The 21,487-nt window shown below is 36.9% G+C and overlaps 1 protein-coding gene across 1 annotated transcript in view; it reads left to right on the forward strand.

Moving 5' to 3' along the window:
* The window catches only part of SAR1B (secretion associated Ras related GTPase 1B), a 29,000-nt gene extending 8,492 nt beyond the window's left edge, over nucleotides 1-20,508 (forward strand). Inside the window, exons 2-7 of the mRNA XM_036312786.1 lie at nucleotides 1,202-1,277; nucleotides 4,175-4,294; nucleotides 8,837-8,902; nucleotides 10,734-10,837; nucleotides 11,878-12,009; nucleotides 14,746-20,508. Coding sequence (XP_036168679.1) covers nucleotides 1,220-1,277; nucleotides 4,175-4,294; nucleotides 8,837-8,902; nucleotides 10,734-10,837; nucleotides 11,878-12,009; nucleotides 14,746-14,862 — 597 coding nt within the window. The 5' untranslated portion in view covers nucleotides 1,202-1,219 and the 3' untranslated portion in view covers nucleotides 14,863-20,508. The remainder of the gene's footprint in view (nucleotides 1-1,201; nucleotides 1,278-4,174; nucleotides 4,295-8,836; nucleotides 8,903-10,733; nucleotides 10,838-11,877; nucleotides 12,010-14,745) is intronic.
* Nucleotides 20,509-21,487: the final 979 nt, after the last annotated feature.

Consider the following 21,487-nt stretch of genomic DNA (forward strand, 5'->3'; position numbering starts at 1 on the left):
ATTTACAAAATTGAGCTTTCAGCTGTTAAAGCGTGTATACGTTTTTTGGGATACCCTGAATATATTGCTGTTGTGGATCTCATTCTTGTGATACTGACACATGAAGCTTCATAATTTGCCAGTCACTGTCTTAATCAGGAATCAACTGATTGCAGGAACAAAATTCTGCTCATGCTAGTAAGGTAAGGAGGGTAAGGAAAGTTTTACTGATGATCGAGAAGGCCTAGCTTGAGAAGATAAGATTTTTTTTTTAAACATTCAGTAATATGATTAAAATTTGAAAAGTGTAAGTAAAAGATAAACACAGAAATTTACCATCTGGTACCACTTCAAAAGACCAAAAGAAATAGAAAAGGGTTTTTTATTCCATTAGGTATAATCTGACTTTGAAACTTATTTTATCATAAATTTTCTTCTCTTCTTTCTCTTCTTTCTCTTCTTCCTGCTCTTCCAGCCCCCACTCCATCATTTTTGGTAAATACTATTCCATAGGTCATGTGTACTATAATTAATTTAATTTGAACATAGATTATTTCTAAATTTTTCTTATATAACACTTTGATGCACATCTTTATATATAAACTTTTCCATATTTAGAACTATTTCTTTTTTTAATAATGTTTTTATTGATTTTATGTTTGAGAGAGGAAAAAAAATTGATGGGTTGTCCATTGCACACCCCCTACTGCGGATCAAGCTTGTACCCTGGGCATGTGCCCTGACTGGTAATCCAGCTGGCAACCTCTCCATGCATGGGAAGATGCTCAACCAACTGAGCCACATTGTCCAGAGCTAGGACAATTTCTGAAAGTAGAATTCTTAGGTCAAGTGGTATCAACAGATTTATTATTGCCAAATTGGTTTTGGGAAAGATTTGTAGAAATTTATACTGCCACTAACAATGCCTCTTTTACCACACTTTTTCTAGTCCTGGCTGTTATATTTCTATTTTTATGTTGATAACTTTTTTCTTCTTCTTTGTGTTAGTTCCTTTGATGGGCAAAAAAATAGTCTCTACTTAGTATTTTAATAGCATTTTTATGCATCAGTATAGATCAGGTTAGATCAGCTTGGATAAGAGTGTTTAATTCTTTGTGGTAAGATTGTTGTAGGGTTATTTACTCAGAGTTCGTTAATATTGTTGTTTAATGTATATTGGCATTTAATGTTGTCTACTAAATTCAAACATGTTTTTTTCCAGACCCTGTAAGATTTGGATATGTCCTTCATATTTGACTGGATTTATAGTGGTTTCAGCAGTGTGCTACAGTTTTTAGGTAATGTTGGCTCTTTATTCTCTATTGTTATCCATTTAAGTCTACTTATATAAAAGTGCTTATTTGTCTAGAGCCTCTTTATATATATACCCAGTAGTTAAGAATGTGATCTTTGAAATTGTAAAAAACAGCCCTAGCTGGTTTGGCTCAGTGAATAAAGGGTCGGCCTGTGGACTGAAGGGTCCCAGGTTCGATTCCGGCCAAGGGCACATGCCTGGGGTTGCGGGCTTGATCCCCAGTGGGGGGCGTGCAGGAAGTGGCTGATCAGTGATTCTCTCTCTCATCATTGATGTTTCTATCTCTCTTTCCCTCTCCCTTCCTCTCTGAAATCAATAAAAATATATTTAAAAAAAGAAGTTGTAAAAAATAGTTTAATGACTGACTGTAGCTCTTATAAATTATGTAATGTTAGGCAAATTACTTTACCCAATTTAGCCTTAGTTTCCTTATCTGTAAAATAATAATTTCTACTCCTTAAAGTGGTTAATAGGAATATTACAGGATGGGGCAAAAGTAGGTTTATAATTGTGCATATAGAAAATAATACAGCAATTAATAAATAATAGACCTGACTGGGTAGTTCAGTTGGTTAGAGTGTCATGCCGATACATCAAGGTTGCGCTGGTTCAGTCCCTGGTTAGGGCATATACAAGAATCAACCAATGAATGCATACATAAATGGGACAATAAGAATTGATGTTTCCTTTTCTCTCTCTCTCTCTCTCTCTCTCTCTCAAATCAATCAATAAAAAATTTAATAAAAAAATGCCCTTGCCTGTAGCTCAGTTGGTTAGAGTGTCATCCCAATACACCGAGGTTGCAGGTTCGACCTCTGTTCAAGAATCAACCAATGAATGCAATAAATCGATGTTTATTAAAAATAATTTAGTCCAACCCACTGTACAGATTAAAGTTTAAATGTTCTTGGTGTTCCATTTTGGAATCTTATCCTATATACTTTTGCTATTTAAGGATGGTAAGATTGATTGCATTGGTTAGAAACAATCCATGTAGAAACCTTTTTAAAAAAATAATATGTTTTACCCTGGCCGGTTTGGCTCAGTGGATAGAACGTTGGCCTGCAGACCAAAGGATCCTGGGTTCAATTCCAGTCAAGGGCTCATACCTTGATTGTAGGCTTCTTCCTGGCCCGGGCTCTGGTCAGGACTTGTGCAGGAGGCAACCAGTCAATGTGTTTCTGTCTTTCCCTTTCTCTCTTTCTTCCGCTCTCCCTAACAATCAATGGGAAAATATCCTCCAGTGAGGATTAACAATAAAAAATGTTTTTATTGCTTTTAGAGAGAGAGAGGGAGAGAGATAGAAATATCTATGAGAGAGAAACATCAATTGGCTCTCTCTTGCACGCCCCCTACTGGGGATCAAACCAGCAACCTGGGCATGTGCCCTCATTGGTTATGGAACTGGTGACCTCTTGGTGCATGGGACAATGTTCAGCCAACTGAATCACACTGGTCAGGCTGTAGAAACCTTTTAAGAAATAAAAATGTTTAAAGAGGTTACTTGTCAGAATTCATAAAGATCAAATGTCTTATCCCAGCTCAAGTAAATATGGAAGATAATCTTCCCCTAAGGATCCGAATTGTTAGTTGACCTATGAATCAGGAGGTCACGGTTCAATTCCTGGTTGGAGCAGATGCCCAGGTTGTGGGCTCCATCCCTAGTGTGGGGCATGCAAGAGGCAGCCAATCAATGATTCTCATCATTGATGTCTCTATTTCTCTCTCCTTCTCCCTTTCTCTCTCTGAATAAAAATAAATAAAAATATATTTTAACAAAGAAAAAGAGGATATCTTTTTAGTGGGTGATGTCGATAATGGGGGAGATTATATGTGTGTGGAAACAGGGGACACATGGGAAATCTCTGCCTTTCTGTCAGTTTTGTTGTAAATCTAAAGCAGCTGTTAAAAAAAATCTTTAAAGAAAAATAATAAGGCTCAATATGGAATTTTGCAGTAAATGCCAGTCTATAATTTGGTCAATGCTGTCTTTTTTTCTGTTTATTTATGATTTTATCAATGCTTGGTTATACATCTAAAATTATGTGTTTTATTTCGTTTTTATTGCTTAGTTTTATGCAATCCTGTAAAGCTTAATTTTATTCTCAGGGAAATTCGACAGTGAGAAAAACTTACTGAAAAACTTACTGTAAATTTTTGTTTGTTTGTTAAACCTCACCTAAGGATATTTTTTCCATTGATTTTAGAGAGAGTGAGAGGCAGAGGAAGAGAGAGAGAGGAAACATGGATGTGAGAAAGACATCAATTGGTTGCCTCCCACATGTGCCTGAGCAGGACCCAGGATGGAATCTGCAACCCAGATACGTGCCCTTGATCAGGAATCAAACCTGCAGCTCTTCAGTGTTCAGGCTGACTGCTCCAACCTGAGCAATTGGCCAGGGCCTTGCTGTAATTTTTATTGTCAAAAATACTTAATTTATTTTCATCCAGTAAATTTTCTTTATTTTTTCTTTTGGTCTATCTTCATAAATACATGATTTCAATAATTTTGTGAGTGAGAAGACACATATATTTACCCCCAAATTGTCAAGGGGACGGATTTTGGCATTACAGATAAGTTTAGATAACACACACATTCTTTGATAGGGGTGAAGTTTAGTTTAGTAATGATTTGACTTCCCAAATTATAATATATTTAAAATAGCTCTTCAAAACTAAAAATAAGTTAGAGTCCCAAGCTTATTCAGGCCAGTTTATAAAGTCTAAAAGTTCAAAAGGTTAATAGGTGTTTCTTTATTAAAAAACCAGAGTAATTAAGAAAAGTATCTAAATAAACTGTTAATATATTTTGTTGAAGGTCATTTTATTTGGATAATCTGTGTCAGATATTACTTTGATTAATCAAAGCTTTCTCTGTAGGATTATATAAGAAAACTGGTAAATTGGTATTTCTTGGATTGGATAATGCAGGAAAAACAACATTGCTACACATGCTAAAAGATGACAGACTTGGACAACATGTCCCAACGTTACATCCCAGTAAGTATATTCCCCCATACATTGTTACTGTTATTACTTTATCTAGTGATACTGATTCATAGGCGCTAACTGAAAGGTTTTCTTTGTTTGGTGATTTTTTGTATGGATAAATTATAATCAGGTGATTTGACCTGTTCTTAAATAGTAAATAATAGGTGACCCAACTACCAGGACTATGTTTAGGTCTTGAAATAATACTCAGATCTTCTTATCAGTTAGTACACTCTTCTCCAGCTAAAACAATTAAAAAGTTACCGTTTCAGTGATTATGACATGATTAAGGTCTATCCAACCAGATATTACTTAGGCTATATAAGTCACTATAACATTGTTTACATACATAAATTTCTTTCAGATTTTAAAGCTGTGCTATTTTAATCATTATTCAGTGGACAGATTGTAGTTGTTTTCTTTTCTTTCCAGATTACACTCTTATACTTTACTGGTGACTCCATTTATTAACCAGTTATTTTTCTAGTCCTAACAACTTCAACAATACCTAATATAAAGATCATAGAATTATTCCAAAAAAGAAGCCATGTACTGATACACTTATGGACAGTTTTAAAATAATTTACCGTGCTTTCTTTAAGAAAGACTTCCTGAAAGACATTAAGAATAACTTAATACATACCATCATATATATATGGTTATGTAATAGGTACCTTTTGAAAAACTAAAGTTAAAGTAACAGTTATTACAAAGAAGCCTAACATATAAGTAATTGGAATCTCACTTTTACTATTGAAAAGACTGAGTTAAGTAGACACAGAATTTAAAGACAAGTTAATCCACAGATTGATTATGAAATAATGAATGTGGCCTTAAATAATGAGTATAAAATTGAGAACTGCACCAAAAAGTAGGTAATATGATAGTTATTTAGTTCAGTAAATAAAGTACCTGGAAGGAGAACAGAACAAAGTAAAGATTTTATCTATGAAACTATTAGTGGTGTTGAAAAAGGAAGATTTTATAAAATAGACAAATCTTTTATATTATGAGAAGAGAGTGGGACTTGGCAAATAAGATTCTGATACAAGAACAATACTGTGCAATTGAGTTTATAAAATTGTCTGCAAAAACAACAGAATTAGAAGAGACTACAGAGTGGCCTTATATTGTGTATAAGTCATGTTTTAATTTTTTGATGTTGCTCTCTTTTACCTATTCAACAAATATTTATTGAGCACCTACTTTATGCCAGACATTATTCTAAGTAGTAGGAGTATAAGTAGTGGCACAAACAATTGCTATCTCAACCTTTCTGCAGCTCAAGTCACCAAGTCAATTTATATTTTTTCAGTTAATCAAAAGCAGATGTGAAAAAAGTAACATATATATTCTACCCTATGATCTGGCAGTTCCACTATTAGGTATTTATTTAAGAGAAATAAGAACATATGTTCACCAAAATCATTGTACAAGAATGCTTATACTAGCTTTATTTGTAATAACCAAAAATTGGAAACAGCTCAGATATTCATCAAAAAAAGAATGGGCCCAGCTGGCATGGCTCAGTGGTTGAGTGTCGACTTATGAACGAGGAGATCATGTTTGGATTCCTGGTCAGGGCACATGCCCAGGTTGTGGGCTCGATCTCCAGTGTGGGGTGTGCAGGAGGCAGACAATCAATGATTCTCATCATTAGTGTTTCTGTCTTTCTCTCCTTCTCCCTTCTCTCTGAAATCAATAAAAAAATATTTTAAAAATATAATGGGTAAACAATGGACTTCTACTGAACAAGAAAGGGAATAAACTGATATATACAGATGCATATTATACTGCATGGGAGAAGCTGGTCATAAAAAAATTACATACCATATGACACTATTTATGTGAAATTCTAGAACAGGCAAAACTGACCTGTGGTGACAGAATTCAGATCAGTTTTTTTCTGTGGAGGTGGAGGTGGGGACTGACTGGGAGGGGGCTAGAGGAAATTTCCTGGGATATCAACAGTGTTCTGTGTCTTAAATTAATCAAACTGGGACTTCTTTAATAAAGCAGGGAATATAACCATAGAGGTAGTTTTCCAACTACATCCAACCATTATCTTTTCCTTATGGAAAGGAACACACTTTGATCACAAATTGCAGTAATTATTTATTCGATTGGCACTGGACGTACAGAATTTTTAACAAGATAAACTACTCCGGAGCCTTAGCAGTTATACTGAATAGTAAACAATCACGCTGAACCTTTCATTGTAATTGTAGGTGACTTCTGCTTTTGTCCACGAGGAGTAACAGAGTCTGGAATTACATTCCCATTGTAAACAACTTAGAAAACTGGACAAAAATATATACTACAACTGTTTTTCAGATATTGGGCAATAGCTAGCACATGACTATGATTCCTGAGAGAAGGAAAAGAAACCCTTCTTTATTTAAGCTTTTTCACAGGAGATAATTTTCAGACCATGGGGCAGAGAGATGAAACCCAGACATAACCCAGTAGTCTCGGAGGGTTGAGGAGACAGAGCCCAGAATTCGGAGAGGCACAGGTGACTAGAATTTGCTGGGCAAGAGTACCAGAGAGGAATGAGCTTTGCAGAGAAACAACTCCAGGCATTTTTGTGGCTGAATACCAGTCTGTGCGCGCATAGCGTAAAACTCCACCAAGCCAGTCAGAGAACAGTTTCTGGAGGAGGGACTGTAGCAGATCTGTTAGCCAAATAGTTCCAAGTGCTTACACGGCACCGGGAATCATTCATGTTCCCATCAGCCGGAATGGGGAGATTTGGTTGAATACACAGGGCATTTGATAGAAACTCCAAAAGGGTCCTACCTTAATAATGGATTAAAGTGGCCTCAAAGTAAAGGCTACTTTAAATCTTCCCTAACAAAGCATAAAAACTGATCTGCAGTCAACTGCCTGCCAGAGCAAAGTCCACTTTCTTCAAAAGAATACAACAAAATCCACCATCTAATAAAAAGATTACTAGAGCCCTGGCTGGTGTGGCTCAGTTGGTTGGAGCATTGTCCCTTACACCAAAGGGTTGTGGGTTGGATTCCCCATCAGGGCATATACCTGGGTTTCATGTTTAATGCCCGTCTGGGTGTGTGTGTGTGGGTATTGCAGCCCATCGATGTTTCTCTCATGTCAATATTTCTCTCTCCCCCTTAACCTCTTTCTAAAAAATCAGTGAAGGTATCCTTGGGTGAGGATAAAAGTAAAAAACGACTAGACATGCAAAGAAGCAGGAAAATATAATCCATAACCAGGAGAAAAATCAATCAGTAGAAACAGGCCCAGAGTTGACAAAGGTGATAGAATTAGCAGATAAGAAAGTTAAAACAGCTGTTATGAATATGCTCAAGGATTTAAGGAAAACATGAACATAATGCGAGAAATGGAAGATATAAACGAATCAAATGGTCATGGCTGGTTTGGCTCAGTGGATAGAGTGTCGGCCTGCAGGCTAAGGGTCCAGGGTTCGATTCCAGTCAAAGGGCACATGCCCAGGTTGCGGGCTCGATCCCCAGTAGGGGGTGTGCAGGAGGCAGCTGATCAATGATTCTCTCTCATCATTGATGTTTCTATCTCCCTTTCTCTTCCTCTCTGAAATCAATAAAAAAATATATACATATATATTTTAAAAGAACCAAATGGAACTTCTAGAAATAAAAATAGAGTATCTGAGCCGAAACCGGTTTGGCTCAGTGGATAGAGCGTCGGCCTGCGGACTGAAGGGTCCCGGGTTCGGTTCCGATCAGGGGCATGTACCTGGGTTGCGGGCACATCCCCGGTGGGAGATGTGCAGGAGGCAGCTGATCGATGTTTCTCTCTCATCGATGTTTCTGACTTTCTATCTCTCTCCCTTCCTCTCTGTGAAAAATCAATAAAATATATTAAAAAAAAAAATAGAGTATCTGAAATGAAATTTTCACTGGATAGGCTTAATAGCAAATTAGACAGTGCCAGTAGTGCAGAAAGAAAGACCAGTGAACCTAAGTCAATGCAGTATAAACTATAAAATGAAGCACAGAGGAAAAAATGACTGAAAAACAAGGAACAGAGCCTCAGTGACTTCTGGGACAATATTAAGCTGTTTAGGAGACCTATAATTGAAGTCCCAGAAGGGGAAGGTAGGGAGCAGAAAACATATTTGAAGAAATAATGGACAAATTTTTTTTATTATATTTGTGTTTGTCATTAAAGACTGTCTCATATAAAATTTGACAGCCATAGAGAAAATTGTTTGTTTCACCTGTATCATTTAAGCTGACTTGCAGGAAATTATTAGGTTGGAAGAATTCACAAAAAATAATTGCTTGGATAGGTTAACATTTTAGCAGGAGAAATAGAGAAGGAAAAATAAATAAGTGATGGATTTGTGGTGGGTAGAATTGAATACTACCATTATTTATGTTATACCGTCAATATGCATTGGAATATATCTAATTACAATAAAGAATTATTTTATCAGTTCCTAAATGTTTGACTTTTTTTCAGTTAAAGCAAATCAAAATTAGCAATATATACCATGAATGGATTTCTGATTTTCATGTTGTAAAAATACTTTTTATTATTGTTTAGCTTCAGAAGAACTAACCATTGCTGGCATGACCTTTACAACGTTTGATCTGGGAGGACATGTTCAAGGTACGATTCTATTACTCCTGTGGAAGCTTTATTTTAACTTAATAAAAACATGACCATTATGTTCCAGTGCATGAAATCTCATTCTACTCAAGGAAAGCCAGAGTAGACTTAAAATTTAGGAATTATTACCCCTAGATAAATGCTTTAAAAGCAAAGGGTGATTTTTATGATACTCCTGATCAATTGAAGTTTGAATTGCTTTTGGTGGTAAAGCAAATGAGTAAAATTGAGCCTCCATTTTCTCTCTGCCCTAATCCATCTCTCACTTATTGTCATAATCATGTTATGAATATGTTACTGCTTTGTATGAAAAGCCTTCAGTGGGCTAACTCATTACTTATAAATTAAAGGCCAAACTTGTTGATCTGGCATTTGGGATTTCTATGATCTGGTTCCAGTTTACTTTTCAAGTCTTTATTTCCCAATGTTCCCCTTCCCATTCTCTTTATTCTAACCAAACCAAACCCTCTTGGTTTTCTCCCACTCTGTGCTTTTGCTCACGCCATTCCATCTGCACATGAGTGACCCACATTCAGGGCCCAGGGTGAGTGCTGCTACCTTCCCCGAGGAGCTGCTTGCAGCTGGAAGTACTCTCAACTGTACTTCCACAGCACGTAGGGCATTTGTGTACATGTCTGCAAGTTTGAAAAGACTGCCTTATCTCTTCTTCTAAACTTTCTGGGACTTAAATCTGTTCACTTTTTTTTTTATCCTGTCCATTTTTTATATTCCCAGAAGGACTTGGCAGTACCCAGCACATAGTAATTTGTAAATAAAGAATAGTACAAAGTTGGTGAGCATTCTAAAAAGCTCATATGACAGATAGTTGAAAAGATTTTAAGTGGCTGTGACTAGTGAAAGCACATTTGAGCCCTAGCTGGTTTGACTCAGTGGATAGAGCATCGGCCTGCAGACCAAAGGCTCCCAGATTCGATTCCCGTCAAGGGCATGTACCTTGGTTGCAGGCTCCTCCCTGGCCCCAGCCCTGGCCAGGGTGCGTGCAGGAGGTAACCAATCTATGTGTTTCTCTGACATCGATATTTCTCTCTGTCTTTCCCTCTCTCTTCCACTCCCTCTAAAAATAATCAATGGAAAAATATCCTTGGGTGAGGATTAAAAAAAGAAAGAAATCACATTTGAGACATAATTGTTTGAAATACACATAAAGTAATTTCTGGAATATAATGATTAGAGAGAGTTAAAACCTAATGGAGCTCATCTGAGACTTCATTTCTATATTGTTTTTAAGATATGTCATAAAACTGAAGTCAGAGAAAAAAGGTATTTTTCTCTGGGGCATTCCAAAAACTCTTATTTAGAAAAGAATGTCATGGAAAAAAATTACCATATGTTTTTATAGACTTTAGTTTATTTCTGTTATGAGTAGAACAGTAAGTATGCTTTTATTATTTTAACTTAAGTCTGTACCTAGTACTAATTTCTTCTGCCACTGATTCCAAATTTATCCCCAGCAAAAAAATAAAACAAAAAAACTGATAAACTAGAAATGTAAAAAAATGAATACTGCATATGAAAATAGTAGTTCTCCAATGAACTTAACAAGCATCATTATCTATCATTGGTAGCAGATATGAATACTACTTATAAAACATGGGAAAATTGGGGCAAAGTATTGACTTGCCCACAATCAAGGAAAGCCTGAAATTTCTTCTGGAAAGATTTGGCAACACTAGGTAAAAGATTAACTTGAGTATATATGGAGTAGCAGCAGCTAAGGGGTAATTACACTTGATATCTTATTGGACTCTCATCAAACAATCTTCTAGGTTTGACCAGCAAATAAAATCTAACTTCTGATTGTTTTTGTTAGCTCGAAGAGTGTGGAAAAACTACCTTCCTGCTATCAATGGCATTGTATTTCTGGTGGATTGTGCAGACCATGAAAGGCTGTTAGAATCAAAAGAAGAACTTGATGTAAGTTAAATAATTAAAACTAAACAGTTGAATTACTAGTAAGCCTGAGGAAATAGGTTGGAGATCTAGGTATTAGAATGCAGCTTTTCTGTAGTCTCTGATGTAACTCCAGGTAATTTGTGGAGCTCAGCGATTATTTAGAATGCAGAGGGAGTAGCTATTGAGGAAGTACTAACGCAGACTTCCTTCCTGAAGACTTGAGCTCACTCTGGGCAGTGTGTCCTTGTAGTATATCTCATGTTTGCTACATTCCTGGAGTGGCTTGGTCTTGAATCCCCCATCATCCTCGGCTGCCAGTTTCTGAGGGAGTTGGCCAGAACCTGGAAATGGTATAACATACCATCTTTGTCACCACTCCCAGGAATGAGCAGGGCCATGGGTAGCTACTTCCCTTCACCTCCCCTAGATCAGATGCTTCTTAAAGGGGCTCAGGAGTAGCAAGCAAGGCCAGTGCTAGATCTGGGGCCCCAGAGAGAGAGGTCCATGATTTGAAGGTTGGATGCCTACGCCTCTGCCCAGAACAGGCAAGGAAATACTTGTTCATGTGAAAAAGTCCATTTAGGTTCTGTGGTCATGCAACAGGGTTAGGGAATTACTGAGTTCCTACCTTATGCCACACTATACATATCACCTCATTAAATTCTCAAATCCACTCCATAACGTAGGTGCTACTACTCCATTTTCTATGAACTTCAGCGAGACCTATTTGTCCAAGATCTCACAGCTTGGAAGCTGCAGAACTGGAAATGAAATCAGTCTGCCCATTTCCAAGGCGTTGGCTCTGGTTGCTGTACCTCACTGATTCACAGAGTGAGCAGTGTGAGCGTCACAGAAGGAGCCTTAGGAAGACAGGATTCAGGTGAAGGGTTCATTGAGCTCACTTAAAATTGAGGAAAAGTTTGCCAAAGAAAGTTAGCAAAACTGACGTGTTATGACAGGGAACAAGTCCTTGATACCCATTTGGTATCTTGTCAAAATAAGCCCTTCGGATGGTTTTATATCAACATCTGTGTTTCATTTTGCTTTCATATTTTTTTCAGTCACTAATGACAGATGAAACCATTGCTAATGTGCCTATACTGATTTTTGGGAATAAGATCGACAGACCTGAAGCCATCAGTGAAGAGAGATTACGAGAGATGTTTGGTTTATATGGTCAGACAACAGGAAAGGTAAAAAAAAAATGTTTGACAAGTATGAATACTTCATTCAACAGTATATTTTTATGTTCTGAAATAGTTTATTTCAACACTACCCCTAACAGTAATCATGTTACCAGCCTAATTGGTACAATCTGGATCCTTTTTTTTTAAAAAAAAATTAAGGTATAATTGACATATAACATTTTACTACTTTCATGTGTACAACGAAATGTCTTTTTACATTACTATCATCCAACTACTCAAGCCCTTCATTTTTTTTTTCCTTAAAAACTAGCATTTACTCAACATCACTAATCATCAGGGAAATACAAATCAAAACCACATTGAAGCAGGCTTGGGGGGGGTCAATGGGGGAAAAAAGGGGGACATATGTAATACTTTCAACAAAAAAGAATTATAAAAAAACAAAACACATTGAACACTAGTCAGAATGGCTGTTATAAAAAAGTTATCAAATGTATTGGCAAGGATGTGGAGAAAAGGGAACCCTTGGCACTGTTGGTTGGGTTTTAAATTGGTGTAGTTGCTGTTGAAAACAGTATAGAGTTTCCTCAAAATATTAAAAATAGAACTACAATATGACCCAGCAGTTCCACCCCTGGGTATTTATCTGAAGAAATTGAAAATATTAATTTGAAAAGATATACGCACCCCTATTTTCAGTGCAGCATTGTTTACAATAGCCAAGAGATAGAAGCAACGTAGGTGTTTGTCCATAGGTGAGTAGATAAAGGAGGTGTGTGTGTGTGTGTGTGTGAGACACTAAAAAAGAAATTTTGCCATTTGCGACAACATGGATGATCCTAGAGGACATTATGCTAAATGAAATAAGTCAGACCGAGAAAGACAAATACTGTATGGTTTCACTTACATGTAGAATTTAAAATGAACAGAATAATGCAAAAACAGACTTATAGAAACAACACCAAAGGGATGGTTGCCAGAGGGGTGGAGGGTGAAGGGATGGATGAAAAAGATGAAGGGGAATATAGTCAATAATATTGTGATAAGTTTGCATGGTGACAGATGATTACTAGAATTAGTGGTGTGCCCTTGCTGGTTTGGCTCAGTGGACAGAGCAATGGCTTGCAGACTGAAGGGTTCCAGGTTCGATTCTGGTCAAGAGCACATGCCAGGGTTGCAGGCTTGATCCCCAGTAGGGGGTTTGCAGGAGACAGCCAATCAATGATTCTCTCTCATCATTGATGTTTCTATTTCTCTCTCCCTCTCCCTTCCTCTCTGAAATCATTATATTTAAAAAAAAAAAATAGAATTAGTGGGGTGATCACATTCTAGGGTATAAAAATGTTGAATCACTATATTGTACACCTGAAACTAATATAACTAATATAATATTGTATACCACCTATACTTAAATAAAAATACCTGTCATTTATACATTTTGGGATTTTTTTTTTAAATGCCCTCACTGTTTTCTTTATGCCACTGAATGTGACCTTTTCTTGGTGATAACAAAAATGTCAAAGCTCATGCTTATGGGAGACTAAATCAAAGCTTTTAAAGTTTTTTTAAAAATTTAAATAGATTTTTATTGATTTCAGAGAGGAGGGGAGAGGGAGAGAGAGATAGAAACATCAGTGATGAGAGAGAATCATTGACCGGCTGCCTCCTTTATGCCTCACACTAGGGACTGAGCCTGCAACCCAGGCATGTGCCCTGACCGGGAATCGAACCATGACCTGGTTTAGAGGTTGATGCTCAACCACTGAGCCACACCAGCTGAGCTAAATAAATTTTCAAAATTAACCACCAAATAATATACTTGAATGTTTAAGCATACCAGAAGTGTATTTAGGCCCCCAGTTTAGTGTGTAGGCCCTGAGTTCACCAAAGATAAAAATAAAATGTAAACTTGGGCATAGGAGTGTTTTGGGTTTTCTGAGCACATACTTAATAAACTTTAAGATGCATTATTTTTGCATTCATTTCCAGTAGGATTTGTTCAGGAGAGGGGCCTTAGTATTAAAAAATCCCAGAGTTGGGGGCACTCTTCTAGTTGCCAGATTGGATGCTGCTAGATTCATGGACTACTTAATAAAGTCAATTAGATCTTCAAATGAAAAAAAAAAATTTCCAGAGTTTACAAACAAAATTTCCTTGGTTTACATATAATCTGACTTTAGAAATACTACAGGCTATGGAAGGAAACTCTTTTTTTTTTTAAATGTGTATTTTTATTGATTTCAGAGAGTAAGGGAGAGGGAGAGAGAGATAGAAACATCAGTGATGAGAAAGAATCATTGATTGGCTGCCTCCTGGCACGCCCCACACTGGGGATGGAGCCCGCAACCCAGGCATGTGCCCTTGGTCAGAATCGAACCCGGGACCCTTCAGTCCGCAGGCCGACGCTCTATCCACTGAGCCAAACCGGCTAGGGCTGGAAGGAAACTCTTATGTTACACAAGGTAGACTTTGGTTTGTTTCTGTATCTTTTTAATAACTCAATTACATATTAATTTTAGGAAATGCCTTGTTTAGTCATAAACCTACATAAAGAATATTCATCCTTAATGTTTGTAAAGTCAGTTGAGGTAACTTGAAATTTTTCTCAAAGATGATTTTCATTCTTGTATGCCTCACAAGCCCACCTTTTCCCATTTGGTCCTAAAGTGGCTTTATCCAGTCACCTTTTGTTCTACGATACATAAGCTATAATTCCGCTGGGGAGTGGGGCTTTTATTCTACAAAGGTTCCATCCAGCATAATGTTTGTCTTCTCTTCTAGGGCAACGTATCTCTGAAAGAACTGAATGCCCGGCCACTAGAAGTTTTTATGTGCAGTGTGCTCAAAAGGCAAGGTTATGGAGAAGGCTTCCGCTGGATGGCTCAGTACATTGACTAACACCACCAACCTGCCTCAGGTCCAGGTCTTGCCATTCAGGCCTACTCAGAGATTGATTGTTGAACATGCATAACTTGAATTCAATAGACTTTTGTTGGTTAGAAAACAGATATTTTTTAGATTATTAATACTATATCGACTTAATTTGAGTGACAATTGAAAAATGATTCAAGTAAGTTTGAATATCACAATGTTAGCTTTCTAATTCCATGAAGATAATTAGTTTTTACTGTTTGTAATCTGACATGACCCCCAGCGCCATTTATAAACAGCGACTTTTCAGCAGTACATTTGAAGCACTTTTTAACAATACGAAACTACAAATATAAACTATAATTAAAAGCTCATCATGTTAAATTTTTTTATGTACTTTTGGAACTAGTTTTTAAATTTTAGATTATATCTCCACCTATCTTAAGTATACAGTTAATAATTAGCTTATTGATGATTGCATGATGCCTTACAGGTTTCAATAATATTTTTTCTTATGCAAACGTCATGCAATAAAATAGACCCTTATGTTTGGCATCTTTGTTGGGCAAATGTTTCATTTTAATATGTCTTATCTAGCTAGTATGCTCTGAAATGGAATATTTATATTATACACATGAGGTGGTTGTTGGAAAAGGAGATTGCTTCAGAATATTTAGAATAATGTTTCAGTTCCTAGAGACTTTCGCATTTACCAGGAGACAAGTTGTGTTTGATTGTACTTTATACCACTTTATCTCTGAATCCTGTGCATTTTAATCAGGAACACTACCATTCCCAGTGCTGATAGGGTCCGTGTCCTAGTCCCTGTGGGATTGGCCTTCTAAAGAAAAGCACATCTTCTGGTACAACGCAGGTTGGATTTTGGTTTGCTAGGCCCCTTAGGTCCATTCCAGTTGTCTAATTCTCAAGTGCTCCAATCTTACTGATGCCTGGTTTGGTAATCTCTGCCTGGTCACCAAACGTAGTGACCGGCCCCAGCCTCCCCACATTTAGAGGTACTCCCCAGGCTCTTGATACGTAATGGCACTTCCCAGAGCAAGTGACAAATAGGGTCTTGTGCAGTTCATTGCAGGGACCTGTGAATCTGCAGGAAAAGAAAGCCTGTTCTGCTCCAGTTGTCATCGAAATTGTGGAGATATTGCTCCTGTCCCATAGCTCTTTTGCATTCTTTGTCATATTTTATTTCTTGGAAGGAAAGTGTATGCGCTTTTTCTTTTCCTTAGTTGCCCTCAGCCAGCTGTTACATTACAGCATAAAGGCTTTTACTTTTAGATGCAATACTTGCCATGTGATAGTGTCCGCAAACCTCACTGTTAAACTCACTAACAAAATTTTGGTTAGTTTTTAAAAACATTTTAATTTCCTAAGACATTGAGTGATTTTTTTTCCATTTGAGGTTCCCCTAATTAGTAAAATAAGATAAAAGATAAGTGCCAAATATATATATTTAAAGACTCTCAAGCTTAAGATTTCTCTCTTGGTTATAAACCAAGATTTTATAGTATATTTAACCAATTCCATTGAAAATAGATTGCTCTGGCTCCATCAAGAATAATTTACATTAAAAAAAGAGAATAATTTAAATATTAAAATTAGTGTTTTCTCTAGCTGTTGTCCAAATCAGTCACCACAGCCTTTCATCGGTAATGTTAACACATGAGGCAGGTAAGGATGAGGAGTATGACTGGAAGGAACTACCAGTGAGCTAAACCAACAAGGCCATTTCTTAACATAACATTGGGTTTTAGTGATTTGGCTGTTCTATTTCACTTTCAGCTTCCTTCCAAATGAAAATAAAAGCTTCTTCCCTGCTTAGAAACATCAGTAGTACCATGGGAAAAGTAGAAAATAACATTTCTGCCTGTTGGTTTATTTTGCCAGTTGGTTAAAGTCCTCACTTCTGACGGCATGCCTAACAGAACTGAGCCTTATTAAAAGTAACTGCCTCTTGTTGATGGTAGCTTTCTTCAGTTCAAGTATTCCCTAATATCTAGTGTGATACTTGGGAAGTTAATTATTTGTCTCATAAGTTGGTATAAAGAAAAAAGCTTATTGGTTTCTCTAAAGGGGAAAAATGGTTTTTTTGGTACACAATATCTCGTTCCAGAATTCTTATTCTAGTTCTGACACTGGGATCAAAGAAACAAAGTCACTTTGTGGACCACGTCTAAACTGTGGATATTTTCCCAATGACGTAAGATTCCTGTGGCCTGAACCTCTAGAAAGAAGCTGCACTTAGCAGCAACCGGCTGCCTTCCCAGTGCCAGGGACGTGGGCTGCAGAGTTCCCCAGCCACTGGGCATACTCCAGCTCTGAGAGCTCCTTGGAGCACACACACCGAGTCCCTGCTCCCTTCAAGAGATGGCAAGAAGCAGTAGAAGCACTTGCAGAAAACGTATACCCTGTATGTGCCTGCGTGAGTGTGTGCACCTGGGGAGTATGTTGCGTGTAAATGGTCCTATTAAGAATATAGATTAACTTTGCATCTCTCACTGTAAGGTATGAAAATGTAATTGTTAACACTGTTATATACAAGTTAAGATTCGGTTCCATATAAATCAGGATGTCCAAAAGGTGTTTTAAAATCTTAATTCCAAAACTCTAAAAATACAAAGTGTTAGCCCACTTTTATATTTCTAAAGAGATTCTTTAACCCCATACCTACTTCAATGACTGTTGTTAGTTATACTTTTGGGTGACTGGTTAAATTGATAGATTTCAGCTTATCTTTATATTAGTGAATTTTTATTTCTGTTATTTTTATCTCAGTGAATTTTTTGAATGGAGAATACAGCATTTTTTAAATTGGGGCATAGACATTTCCTAAAGTACAGTAGTGCCACCTTATCCACAGGAGAGAAGTTCCAAGACCCCCAGTGGATGCCTGAAATCCCAGGTAGTCCTGAGCCATATATACTATGCTTTGTCCTATATATACATACATTTTCACTTTAAGGAAACACTTTATGGCTTCTCTTTGGCATATCTGAAATGCCAGCATCGTTACTCTTGTGCTTTGGGCTCATTATTAAGTAAAATAAGGGTTCCTTGAACATAAGCACTGTGATACATAGTCAAGCCAGCTACTAAGAGACTAATGACTAACAGGCAGGTAGTGTATGCAGAGTGATACACTGGACAAAGAATGATTCATGTCTTGGGTGGAACAGAGCGGGATGACATGAGATTTCATCACACTACTTTACTCAGAATGGCACAAAATTTGAAGTTTATGATTTTTTTTCCCTGGAATTTTCTATATAATACTTTTAGACCATGGTTGACCACAGGTAACTGAAGCCTCAGAAAGTAAAAACAAGGATAAGAGGGGAGACTACTGGATATGAAAAAATATTCTTTACCATTGCTTAGTTGACTGAGTATCTTTGAGTGCCAAAGATGTATGAATTCAGATGTTGCCTGCATAGATCTAAATTTTAGTTTTGTGTGCCTGTGTACATAGACAGATTCACTGTGGTTTACAACATATAAGCAGAACATTGTTTCTTTTCCTGTTTTCAACTGGCTTACCCTTCTCTATAGTGTTTTCCAGTACAGAAACTACTTATAAATCATTAAATAGGGTAATAGCTGTGATAATACACAGTTATTCTTGCCTCCTGCAAAATGATTTGATCAACCACATTCAAAACCCAGCATTTTCATCCTGGCCTGTGTGACTCGGTTGGGCATCACCCCATGCATCAAATCCCGATCAGGGCACATGCCCGGGTTCAGGTTCGATCCCCGATGGGGGGTGTGCAGGAGGCAGCTGATATATCTCTCTCCCCCTTTCATTTCCTCTCCTTCTAAAAAATATCTCAAAACAAACAAACAAACCAGCATTTTCACAAGTTCCACCATCAAAAACAGTATACTTCTTAGTTGACATGATTTGAAAGATTCCAGGGAAAGGTTCACATTTCCTAAAACTGTATTTGGTATGTGATTCAATGTGGCATTTCAGTCTTTATTATTTTAGAGAGGAAGGGAGAGAGAGAAACATCAATTTGTTGTTCAACTCATTTATGCATTCATAGGTTGATTCTTGTATGTGCCCTGACCTGGGATTGAACCCACAACCTTGGTGTATTGGGATGATGCTCTAAGCAACTGTGCTACCCAGCCAGGGTAGCATTTCAGTCTTGTTAGTCACGTGTCTGAAGTTTGCAAGGACTTATTGCCAACTAAGTGTACCACAGTACACCGAGAATAGCTAATTTAAAGGAAAGTCTTTCAAAGTATCTTGTTTTCATTTTCTTTAGAGGGTAATGTTTGGATTATTTTAAACATATATAAAAGTTAGTGAAGCCTCAGAAAAATCTCCAAGAAAGCATGAAAATAGAGACTAGCAAGTACAAATTCCTTAATTTAAAATTAATAGGAAATTAAAGGCTTTCTATAAACCTTAATATTTTGCTATAAACAAGAGGATTCAGGAAACAATTTATTTTCAGTGAAGGACTAAGTTCTCAAAGCTACACATTGATGCTTCTGGTTATTTCCATCATTGTCCTGTTGAAAAGTAGATCAGTGCTTTGTAATAAAAAAAATAAATAAGATGAAAACGAGCAAGCTCTTGTAACAGAGGACTGTGCCTCTGTGTAAAGTGATCGGGATTTTGCTGAAACCAAGGTACTACTCCTGAACCATCCCCCCTCACATACCTCTACTCCACACCTGGATACAAAGACTCCCGAGGACGAAGGGAAATCCACAGTCCATTGAAGATGCAATTCGGAACCAACTAATTTTTGTTCCCAGAATTTAGAACATTGAGTAGCTAATATATGTAATACCACTGGTTGATTATTCAGGTCTTTGAACACACTTTTAAAGTAGAATCCAAAGTCAAGAAAACAAACTTATCCAAAGTCAACTTTGTTTTATAAGTGTCCCCACCCAAAATAGATTTTAGGGCAGAAATGGGAAAGGGTTTTGTGTGATTTTACGCAGAATTAATTTTTGGAAAAGCTGCATTGGAGTGGATGAATTCTTCAGCATGCATTTTAAATAGGGGAGGAGGATTAGGTTTAATTTTAGTTTAAAAAATTTGGAGGGCAAAAATACATATCAAAAATGGGGGGAGTGTAAAAAGGTGACAGTTCTACAGTTTTGACATACAAGTTGTCTTTGGAATTTTTTTTCATTGTCAAGTGTAAGGATTCACATCAGAATGGCCTACTCTACACAGGTTTCTGTATTCCCTGGTGCTGCTCCCAACCTGAGTGCAATCGGCTGCCATACTGAGGCGAGAGCACTAGGGTGAATGTAGTCGGTGGTTTTATAAGTGATGAAAGCGTTTTCCATGGTGAGGCCTTCAGTATTTGGCTGAATGCAGAGTATGTTGAAGTGGTAAGGTGGTGATAAGTTTTCATCACTAGCCTTGTTTGCACTTTTGTACACTGCTTGCACTAGTATCTTAGTGTGAATTTTAACAGTTGTTTTACAGTGTATACAGATTGTTAAGCATAATTTATATAAAGATATTTCTGTTTACCTTTATGTATTTTAAAAAGAACACTACAATAGATGGTTAAATGTTCTTGAATTGTGTTTGTATGTTATTTTTATGTTCTATTATCTCTTCACCTCCTATGAATTTGATTGTCAGGAATAGAAAAATAAAATGCTAATCTTGTCATTGAAAAACCCTAGTATCAAGTTCCATTTTTATCATTCAGTTGTAATTTTCATTTTACTCGTTAGACTGTGATATTATGACAATAATAGAACTTTCCCTTTGTACAAGGATTCAAAGAAACTTTGCTAAGTACCAAGACTTAATTTGCCTTACGAGACTGGAAACAACTGTGGGCAAACTAAAGTAGGACTTACACAAAATTGACTGTTGAACTGTGAAAAATGAGGCAACCAGTTGGTTTTATCTATACCAAGGTTCTATGCTTTATGCATCAGAACCTCCTGGGAGCTTTCATCTCACACACACACGTGCAAAAAAAATTCCACCAAATATTGTGATTCAGATAGGGAAGGGGGATGGAGGGCAGTAATCTGAATCTGTAACAAGCTTTTTAGGTTTTCTGATGCCAGGATGTATTTTTCATTTAGGAAAAACAGAGCTATAACAATACTGAGTACTAATAACACTAATCATTGGCCAATCAGTGAAGAAAAAATCATTTTGGTAATGATTAAAAAGCTACTTTTGAGACTTAAATGCAAATATAAAACCTTTCTACAGCCATCACTTTAGCCTTCCCACTAACCATGTGCAGAATGGCAACAAGCATTGTGCTAGCTCTTTTATTTTTATTAATTTGAGAGAAACATTGATTTGTTGTTCTACTTATTTATGAATTCATTGGTTGGTTCTTGTATGTGCCCTGATTGAGGAGCGAACCCACAACCTTGGTTTATTGGGACAATGCTCTAACCAACTTGGCTACACGGCCAGGGCTGTGCTAGCTCTTTTAATATAAGCAATCATTCTATTGGTTCTATTAAAATTGGGCCCATCAAATAGAGATTTACCTATGGATTCAAGTTATTTGTGAATTGAAACTAAGTAGATAGTAATTGCATTGAAGGGACAAATGCTAAGAAAATAAAGTCCAGTTTATTTAGCTCATTTTCTTGAATTTAGCTACAACATTATATCAACTAGACA

The sequence above is a fragment of the Myotis myotis genome, unplaced genomic scaffold (genome assembly GCF_014108235.1).
Source record: "Myotis myotis isolate mMyoMyo1 unplaced genomic scaffold, mMyoMyo1.p scaffold_m19_p_6, whole genome shotgun sequence".
NCBI lineage: Eukaryota > Metazoa > Chordata > Mammalia > Chiroptera > Vespertilionidae > Myotis > Myotis myotis.